Raw genomic sequence first — 10703 nt, forward strand, 5'->3', positions numbered from 1 at the left:
CACGTGCTGCTGGTGGACGGCTTCTCGCAGCCCTACCTGCCGCTGCCGGACGTGGCGGCGGCCGAGGCGCCGGCCGACCCGCTCACCGTCTACCTGGTCATCGCCTTGGCGTCCGTGTCGTCGCTCTTCCTGTTCTCGGTGCTGGTGTTCGTGGCGGTGCGGCTGTGCAGGCGGAGCCGGGCGGCGTCGGCGGGCCGCTACCCGGTGCCGGAGGGCCACTTTCCGGGCCACCTGGTGGACGTCAGCGGCACGGGGACGCTGTCCCAGAGCTACCAGTACGAGGTATGTCTGACGGGAGGAACTGGGACAAATGAGTTTAAATTTCTGAAGCCAATTATCCCCAGCCTTCCTGTCCCTGACACTGGGAGGAATATAGGGGGAAATGAGAACTTGAGAAATAGCTTTGGATTCAACATTCAATGACATAATTTTTTTAAAGTTTGACTATTTTGTTATTCTTGACAATCTGTGGATACTCTTTGCCAATCTGTAATGGATATTAGGTTGTACTTTAGTTGCATGTATTATCATTTCTTGCGCTGCTCTTAACAGCTGCGTTAAAAATCTTTATTAGTGGCCATAATGAAATGGAAATATAATCTATGCTTTTGGGTCCCCCCTCCCCACTTATTTGATTGTACATGGTACATTAATAGAGTTATTAGTATTTTTTTGTTGTGATAATGACACTGATTTGCAAAACAATGTTACTAATTATATGGAGGTACAAACTGATGTATTAAGAGTGAATGCCACAGTATATGTGATTGACTTCTAGGCATTTCATTAAATCCTAAAGCAAAAATAAAAAGTGCTGTTGGATCTGAGTGGAAGCCTATTGGATTTTATTGCACTATTCACGTTGCAAATTTTCATCATAAAGTGTAAAACATATACCCCTCCATATTCAGAATCTAGGATACCTTATTTGCTTGCTTTCTGTCGTGTTTTTGAAGAATTCAGTTTATGACAAAATAAAAGTGACCGGATTGAAAATTACTGATTTCTTAAGTAAGTTTCCTTTGTTGTTGTTATTGTTATGCTGTTGTGGGGAAGGAGCCTTATAATGCTGTGGGTATTGATGTCACTGTTTTATTTTTCCTTAAATATTATATTTGCTAATTTAAGTTTTTATTATTTTATATACTTCATGACTTAACTAGAATGTAGTTCATGTTATTCTGGGTAAAATAATAACTCTCCTTCAGAAGAGTACAGATAGAAACTTCTTAAGAAACTGAAAGGAAAATTCAAACTTTAAAGAAATGAATTAGGTTTGCTTTTCTATTGATATGAAAGAGTAAATATAAAAAATCTTAATACTTTGTGGCCTCTCTCAGATATCCACAAAGAAGGAATGAGTCTGTATTTATGGTATTATTATAGATATGTCTCCAATATAGGAGTAAATAGTTTAATGGAAGATTATAGGTAGAGATTTTCATAGCTGTAATGTAATGTGCATGGATATAGATCTAGTGTGCCTATACATTTTTGTAATTTCTCTCTTAAAATTAGATATTATAGACTAGATGATCTAATAAAATGGAGTTTGACATTGTGAAATCGGTGAAACAAATTCCAATTTCCTTAGGAATTTTTTCTTTCCTTCATGAAATGTTCACTTATTTTGTGTTGCAATAGGTATTTACTAGTTTTGAGAATTTCATATAAATATTTAAACAAAATCTTGAAAAACAATATTTGGGCCCTCTTAATCCCTCAGACTCAGAAGAAGAAAATCTTATGCTTCTTACACACTAATGAGAATAAATAAGAGCAGAATATCATATTTGAATAATGTAGGAACAAGTTTGTAGACTACCAAGTAGAATAGAACCCAGGCATTTCATTAAATCCTTTTATATGAGAACCTCATCTTTTTTTTTAATTCCAAGATTTTATTTAAATTCAAATTGGTTAACATATACTGTAGTACTGTTTTCTGGAGTAGAATTTAGTGATTCATCACTTATATACAATACCCAGTACTCCTCCCAACAAGTGGCCTCCTTAATGCCCATTGCCCATTTAGCCCATTCTTTCACCCGCCTCCCCTCCAGCAACCCTCAGTTTGTTCTCTATATTTAAGAGTCTCATGGTTTGTCTCTGTTTTTATCTTATTTTTACTTCCCTTCCCTTATGCTCATCAGTTTTCTTACATTCCACATATGAATGAAATCATAATATTTGTCTTTCTGTGACTGACTGATTTAGCTTAGCATAATACACTCTAGCTCCATTCATGTCTTTGCAAATGGAAAGATTTCATTCTTTTGATGGCTGTGTAATATCCAATTGTGTATCTATATCTATATCTATATACCACATCTTCCTTATCCATTCATCAGTCAGTGGACATTTGGGCTCTTTCCATAATATGACTATTGCTCATAGTGCTGATGTAAACATTAGGGTGCATGTGTCCCTTAGGATCAGTATTTTTGTATTCTTTGGATAAATACCTAGTAGTGCAGTTGCTGGGTCATAGGGTAGTTCTATCTTTAACTTTCTGAGGAACCCTCACACTGTTTTCCAGAGGAGCTGTACCAGTTCACATTCCCACCTACAGTGTAAGAGGCTTCCCCTTTCTCTCCACCCTTGCCAAGATTTGTTGTTTCCTGAGTTGTTAATTTTAGCCATTCTGACAAGTGGGGACTGGTATCTCAGTGCTGTTTTGGTTTGTATTTCTCTGATGGTGAGTAATGTTGAGCGTCTTTTCATGTGTCTGTTAGCCATTTGTATGTCGTCTTTGGAGAAATGTCTGTTGATGTCTTCTGCTCATACTTAACTGGTTTGTTTATTTTGGGGCATGTTGAGTTTGATTAAGAAAACTTGGTTGTGACAGAGGAGGTGTTAAAATCATAGGAGGTAGGAACAAGTCATATTACTTAGCAAATGTTATTGGAAAATTGGGTCACTATATAGTTGGGTCACTATAAAACTGGGTCACTCATCTCATGCCATATAAGAATAAACTTTATATGGATCTAAGGGGTGAATTTAAAGTATTTTAATTGAGAAAATGTAATAAATCTAGGTAAAAATGTATTTATGATCTTACTATTAGTTTGAATTTCTTAAACAAGGCTTTAAAAGTACAAACAATAGGGGCGCCTGGGTAGCTCAGTTGGCTGAGCGTATGACTTCGGCTCAGGTCATGATCTCACAGTTCGTGGGTTTGAGCCCAGCATCAGGCTCTGTGCTGACAGCTCAGAGCCTGGAGCCTGCTTCCGATTCTGTGTGTCCCTCTCTTTGCCCCTCCCTTGCTCATGATCTGTTTCTCTGTCTCTCAAAAATAAATAAATGCTAAAAAAGTTTTTTAAAAAGTACAAACAATAAAGCTACAAGTTGACAAATACACTACCCAAAAACTAGAGGGTAGCATAGGCAAGCTAAAAGACAGGGAGAAGCTACTTGCAGCAGTTTAACTGAGAAGGATTAATATTCATATTATTCAAATATTTGTTAAAGTTAGCAAAAATCAAAAAGTTAAGAGAGCCAGTAAGACTTTTTAAAGGATAAAGGAAAAAGAAATTTAAAAAAGGGAAACTGTCTGAAAAGAACTTGAAATGACAGTCAACCTCATTAGTTGGTAAAAAAAAAAAAAACCACATACTAAAATAAGACACTAGTTTACACCTATAGCATTTTAAAGATGAGACATTTGCAATAATATCAGGTGGAACAATAAGAAATCACATATACAGCCCAATTTGAGAGGTTTTTGATAGTACTTAATAAAATTTAAGAGTGAACATACCCTCTGATTCAGGAATTCTCCTTGGGGTATATAAGCCAGAAAATTCTTTCATTTTTTAATTGAAGTATAGTTGACACACAATGTTATAAATTTAAGGTTTATAAGTCAGAAAATTTCTTTCATGGGTTCACACATGATATGCAGAAGAATTTCATCTTGGGAGAGCAAATAGGAGTCAATCCTACATATCCATCAGTAAAACAACTAATAAATGAGTTGTGGAAAAGGTTTCTGAAGGAGTATTATACAGTATTAGCAAAAGGAATAAACAAGGTGTGTTTATAATCACAAGGATAAATCCCAAATATTTTATTTAAAAACTTTTTTAATGTTTATTTTTTAGAGAGAGACAGAGTGTGAGCGGGGGAGGGATGGAGAGAGAGGGAGACACAGAATCCAAAGCAGGCTTCCAGGCTCTGAATTGTCAGCACAGAGCCTGACGTGAGGCTCCAATCCACAAACTGCAAGATCATGACCTAAGATGAAGTCGGAAGCTTAACTGACTGATCCACACAGTCACCCTTAAATCTCAAATATTTTTAAAGTTTATTTTGAGAGAAACAGAGGCAGCATGAATCAGGGAGTGGCAGAGAGGGAAGACGGAGAGAGAATCCCAAGCAGGCTCTGAGTTGATGTGGGTGGGGCTTGATCTCATGAGATCAAGACCTGAACCAAAATCAAGGGTCTTAACTTACTGAGCCACCCAGACATCCTCCAAATATTTTAAAATGAAGAAAGAAACTGAAATTTATGGCACAGTGCCATATGTATCTATATAATACATAATATTTTATATTTGTATAAATAAACATATTGGGAGAGAAATGAGGAAGAGATGCAGGAAAGAAGATGTGTTTAAATATAGCAGAACAAGGGACACAGAGAGAAGTGGGAGCTATACCACAGTAAATGATAGAAATGGTCTCTTCCAAGAGATTGTTTTAATTGATTGCAGCCTTATAGAGTTGATTTAGTATTGAGCAGCTGAAGTAGGTAAAAAAAATGAGTATTATTTCTCTGTCATCTTGAGGTCAATTGCCCATACTCTAGGAAGCTAAGAGTTGTAATTTTGAGACATAACAATATCCTTGAGACTTACTTTTCATAAGGATGGTATAGATTATGTAGACCAATGTTTCCACTGAAAACAGCTAATAAGACACTAATATATTATCAGGTCACAATTAATGTCTAAGGGTAATCCAAGGAGATAACTACTTTCCCCCTGGAATATATGGAATTCTGGAAACTGTGAACCCCTATTTTGATGGTTCTTATAAGGGAGGAAAAGCATAACAAAGTGAGAAGTTTATAGAAGACCTTTGCATTAATAAATATGGATCCCTAAGAGCTTCAACTTTAAAGCGAAAGTGAACTGGAAATGGGTGAGTGCTTGTGTGGAATTTCAGCTCTGAATTTCTCAATGGTTGTTGACAAGTAGTCCTTCCAGATCCTGATGGAACCAGAAGCAGACGTTCTATGTAAGAATGTTGATCCTAAGGCTAAAAACATTCATATAAATAAGTTTTACATTCTCATCGTGAACACAAAGATAACTGCATACACAAGGAAACATGACACCATGAGTGAGAGCCAGCAGAAAAAAATACAGCACAGAAGTATACTTCAAACATTTTAATTAGCAGACCTAATCTAATAATATACTAAACACTTAAAGGTTATACTTGAAGATCTATAGGGAATAAGAAATATGACAGATTTTTAAAGTACAAAATAGAACTAAAAAATATAACCACAATTCAAATTCAATCAAAACTGAATAAAAGGTTTATTAGGAAAGTAGATATTACCAAATGAATAAATTGTGAAGTGAAAGATAATTTATCTAGCATATAGCTCAGAGAGTTCAGAAGATGAAAAATATGGAGGAGATGGTTAGAAACATAGAACAGAGTAAGAAGGTTTAAGAGAGGATCAGAAGCAATATTTGAAAAATATTGGAGGGATGTCTGGCTGGTTCATTGGTGGAGCACACGACTCTTAATCTCAGGGCGTGGAACCCACTTAAAAAAAAATATATATATATATATTCTTATATACATATAAGAAAATAGTTGAGATTTTTCCAGAATTGATGAAAATATCAGTGTACCGATTCAAAAGACTCAAATAAACCTAACGGGATAAATAAAAGATAACCATGCCTGGAAACATCATCGTGCAGTTTCAGAAAGACAAAGACAAAGAGAAATCTTTTTTTAAAAGATTTATTTAGGGGTGCCTGGGTGGCTCAGTCGGTTAAGCGGCAGACTTTGGCTCAGGTCATGATCTCACAGTTTGTGGGTTTGAGCCCCGCGTTGGGTTCTGTGGTGACAGCTCAGAGCCTGGAGCCTGTTTCAGATTTTGTGTCTCCTCTCTCTGCCCCTCCTCCACTCATGCTCTGTCTCTGTCTCAAAATTAAATAAACTATAAAAAATTTTTTAAAATTAAAAAAGGTTTATTTATGAGACAGTGCCAGTGAGGGAAAAGCAGAGAGAGAGGGAAACAGAATATCCCCAGGGGGCTCTGTGCTGTCAACCCAATGCTGGCCCCCTAACTCACAGAGTGCTAGATCATGACCTTAGTGGAAGTCGGATTCTCAACCCATTGAGTCACCTACGCACACCAAGAGAAATCTTTTTGAAAAAATGAAAAGGCAGGGCCACCTTACTGGCTTAGTTAGAAGATCATGCAACTCTTGATCTTGGGGTCATGAGTTCAAGCCTCACATTGGGTGCAGAGATTACATAAATTAAAAAAAATAAAATATAAAAATGAAAAGGCATACAGAAAAGACATGTATTTTTTAAAGACACGACAGGCAGACAGCTATGTTCCGTGTTGACAATCTCTGAACCCTGGCACTGAAAACTAAAAGTAAGATATCTTCAATATGCTTAAAGAAATTAGCAAATCTTCCTGCCATAACAGTCTTTGCACATAAAAGTCATCAAATGAGAGAATCAAATGAGAGGTATTAGTATCGATTTAAATTAAACAGAATGGGGAGGCATCTGGGTGGCTCAGTCGGTTGGTCAAGGGACTCCTAGTTTTAGCTGAGTTCATGATTGTGGATTTGAGACCCACCTCAAGTCCCTAGTTAGACTCTAGTGCCTGCCTAGAGTTCTATCTCTAACTCTTTCTCTGCCCCTTCCCTGCTTGCTCTCTCTCCCTCTCTCGATCTCTCTCAAAATAAAAAAATTAATTAAACAAGATCACAGGAGAGAGGTGGTGTAAAGACATTTGACTTCTCAAATATAACTTCTTACAGTTTTCCTCTGTCCATCCCTTGCCACAGTTTCAAGTCCAGGAGTTTGGCCTATCTCTTTTCTAGCCTTCTTCATGTCTGGTGTCATTCAATTCTACTCAAGTCTTAGTCACCTAAGATCATGGTCTCTTTCTGGAGATGGTTATTCTCTTAGAGCTATATCATGTCTGAAATCAAAAAATCAACCACACTCCTCCTAATGTATAGCTTACATTCTTTAAGGGCTTCAATCACCATTTATATCAATAAACCCCAATTTGTCTCTGCTCCTCAAAACTCTTTTCTCAAATAATGGAAGATCATTTATATAACTCTTTATATGGGATGCTCTATGGACAATTCAAACTCAACATGTTTTAAATAAAAATTTTCTTTCCTCGAACCTAACATTACCTCCAACTCTATACCTGTTCCTCTCTTCCTGTTTTCTCTATCAGTTAATAGCACTGACATTCACTCAGTTCCCTAAGCCTGAAAAAAAAGGTATATTTACTTCACTTTTTCTTATTCCACTCTCTCCATGTTTAAATCTGTCACTACATCCTGTAAAGTTAGCATTTTTTGAAATGTTTATTTATCTTTGAGAGAGAAGGGGGCAGACAGAGAGGGAGCCAGAGGATCCGAAGCATGTTCTGCACTGGGTTCAAACGCAGGAACCATGAGATCATGCATGACCTGAATGGAGGAAGTTGGATGCTTAACCAACTGAGCTACCCAGGCCCCCCTTGTTATCTTTTTAATATAACCTTATTACTGCACTCCTAGTTGAGGTTAATAGCATCTTCTTTTATATTTAAAAGCCTTTAAAATCTTGCATTTCTATTGATGTAGAGTCCAAATGCCTTGGCAGGGCTTACAAAATATTTGCTTATCTCTTCAATCTCAGTTCTCATTTCTTTCCTCTTGCTCTATGGCTCAGCCATATTGATCCCATTTCAGTTATTCCAAAACAATTCTCTCATCTCAGATTTGCACAAGAATGTTTTTGAGATTATCTGGAAATTTTACCTAAACACCCGATTTTTACTCCAGGAAAGTGTTTCCTGTATTTCCAAATTCTGGTCAGAAGACCTTTATCTGTGTTCTTAAAAATAGCATGAACTTTGGCTATCACGGTATTCATTATGTTCTATTTTTAAATGTGTAATCACTTTTCTGCCCCCATCTTTCAGGATAGAAACTATGTCTGTCTGCTTGCCACTGTATCCCTAATACTCACTACTATTCCTAACGCAAGTTATATGCTCAATAAATATTTGCTCAATTAAGTAATGAATGAATGAAGAAAATATTAAAAATTATGCCTCTGGAAGGCCTGGGTCTACAAAATAGGATTCTTTTCCACAACTAAACTTGGATTTAGTTTGTTCAACATTTTTTTTTGTCAGAAACTGGACAAATCTTACTTTATTAATCACTGTTGAACATTTACTTTCTACTGCAGAAAAGTAAGTCTCCTATGGAGTACTCCTAAGTAAATAGTACCATCTCCCCAGCCTGAAATTTCCAGCCTCCCCAAAGCAACAATTTGCATATATCAGGTTCAGTTACAAATGCATGACCTTACTGTCTTTTCTAAGAGAATTTGCTAATAGCTAAAGAAGACTAAAACCTCTGGTTCCCCTTTTCTTTCCAATTTTCCTGGGAATATTCTGCTTACAAAATCAATTACATAAATCCACTTAACTGTTTTTAGTTATTTTATATATTGTCTTCAAAGAGACGATAACTTACTTGAATTCGGGGCTATAGCTTACATACAATTTTTGTATTCACCACAGCTCTTAACAGATTGTGGTTTATTGTGTTAAAGACTGAGTAATAATAGCATCACATATCACAAATAATGCAACTCGGCAAATAATATAGGAGGAAGTTTAGTCAACAAATACACAAGATAAATTAATATTGTGTCTCAAACTTACTTGACTGTTTAAAACCTGAGAATCTGCAGTCGCGTGGTGGCGCTGCAGGATAAGATGGGGACTTTTTTGTACCATCAAAGGCTCCAGTCTCCATTAATCAGTGGAATTGAGAGCATAGGAGAAGCAGGAAGGGGGAAAGAGGCTTTCAAGAGAAAGCTAAGGAGACAACACCACCTTCGTGACAGGATTACAAGTCCACAGATCACTAGTGGTCCAGGCTGATAGATGAAAGGAGCAATTTAGGAGCTGTTTGCAACTGAGTTGAAACATTTCTGCAGAAAGACGTTTGCTTAGGAGCCATGGAGCAAGGAGAGAGGCGTCCTAAGCAGATAAGGCAAGTGCTGCTTTTCTTTGTTTTCCTGGGAGGGTCTTTGGTGTGTTCAGAGCCCTGGCGTTATTCTGTGGCAGAGGAAATGGAAATTGGCTCCTTTATAGCAAATGTGGTGAAAGATACAGGTTTGGGTGTTGAAGACTTGGTTGCACGGGGGGCGAGAGTTATCTTTGATGACTATAAACCATATTTACAGTTGGATCAGCAGACTGGCAACTTGCTCTTAAATGAACAACTGGACCGGGAGGCACTTTGCCATCTTACAGAGCCATGTATATTGCATTTCCAGGTATTATTTGAAAATCCTTTACAATTTTTTCGGGCTGAACTTTGGGTCAATGACATAAATGATCATACACCCGCATTTCTAGACAAACATATACTTCTGAAAATCTCAGAAAGTACTGTTCCAGGAACCTCATTCCCAATGGACAGTGCTCAGGACTTGGATGTAGGAAAGAATGGTGTCCAAAACTACACATTAAGCCCCAATCCTTATTTCCATCTTAAATCACAAGAAAGTGATGACGGCAGAAAATACCCGGAGCTATTCCTGGATCAATCTTTGGATCGAGAAAAAGAACCTGAATTTAAATTAACGATAACAGCCTTGGATGGCGGGTCTCCGCCCAGGTCTGGAACTGCACTTGTTCGTGTTTTGGTCTTAGATATCAATGACAATGCTCCAGAGTTCGAGAGGTCTGTCTATGAGGTTCAGGTACCAGAAAACAGCCCTCTGGACTCCTTGGTCATTAGGGTGTCTGCTACAGATTTGGATGCGGGAATATATGGAGAACTATCCTACTCATTTTCCCACGTCTCCAGAGACATACGGAGAACATTTGAAATCCATCCAATTTCTGGTGAAATCCGCTTAAAAGCGCTTCTGGATTTCGAGTTAATTCAGTCTTATACAATAAATATTCAGGCCACTGATGGTGGTAGCCTTTCGGGAAAATCAGCGATTTTAGTTCAGGTTGTGGATGTGAATGACAACCCACCAGAAATAGTCATGACATCTCTTACCAGCCCCATACCAGAAAATTCCTCGCCTGAGATGGTGGTCGCTATTTTTAGCCTAAGAGACCAAGACGCTGGGGACAACGGGAGGATGGTGTGCTCAATACAGGACGATCTCCCCTTTCTCTTGAAGCCTACCTTCAAAAATTTCTACACTCTGGTAACAGAGCTCCCACTGGACAGAGAAAGCCAGGCCGAGTACAACATCACCATCACGGTCACTGACTTGGGGACCCCCAGACTGAAAACGCAGCACAACATAACCGTGACGGTCTCCGACGTCAACGACAACGCCCCCGCCTTCAGCCAAACCACCTACACCCTGCGGGTCCGCGAGAACAACAGCCCCGCGCTGCACATCGGCAGCGTCAGCGCCACAGACAGCGACGCGGGCGC

General features: G+C 38.1%; 2 protein-coding genes across 2 annotated transcripts in view; both read left to right on the plus strand.

Annotated features, from left to right (window-relative positions):
• Positions 1-999, plus strand: part of LOC115293412 (protocadherin beta-14-like) — a 2825-nt gene extending 1826 nt beyond the window's left edge. The window contains exon 2 of the mRNA XM_029941199.1: positions 2-999. Coding sequence (XP_029797059.1) covers positions 2-423 — 422 coding nt within the window. The 3' untranslated portion in view covers positions 424-999. The remainder of the gene's footprint in view (position 1) is intronic.
• Positions 1000-9186: 8187 nt separating this feature from the next.
• LOC115293413 (putative protocadherin beta-18) overlaps positions 9187-10703 on the plus strand; it is a 5288-nt gene continuing 3771 nt past the window's right edge. Inside the window, exon 1 of the mRNA XM_029941200.1 lies at positions 9187-10699. Coding sequence (XP_029797060.1) covers positions 9256-10699 — 1444 coding nt within the window. The 5' untranslated portion in view covers positions 9187-9255. The remainder of the gene's footprint in view (positions 10700-10703) is intronic.

Source organism: Suricata suricatta, chromosome 6 (genome assembly GCF_006229205.1).
Source record: "Suricata suricatta isolate VVHF042 chromosome 6, meerkat_22Aug2017_6uvM2_HiC, whole genome shotgun sequence".
NCBI classification, from domain to species: Eukaryota; Metazoa; Chordata; class Mammalia; order Carnivora; family Herpestidae; genus Suricata; species Suricata suricatta.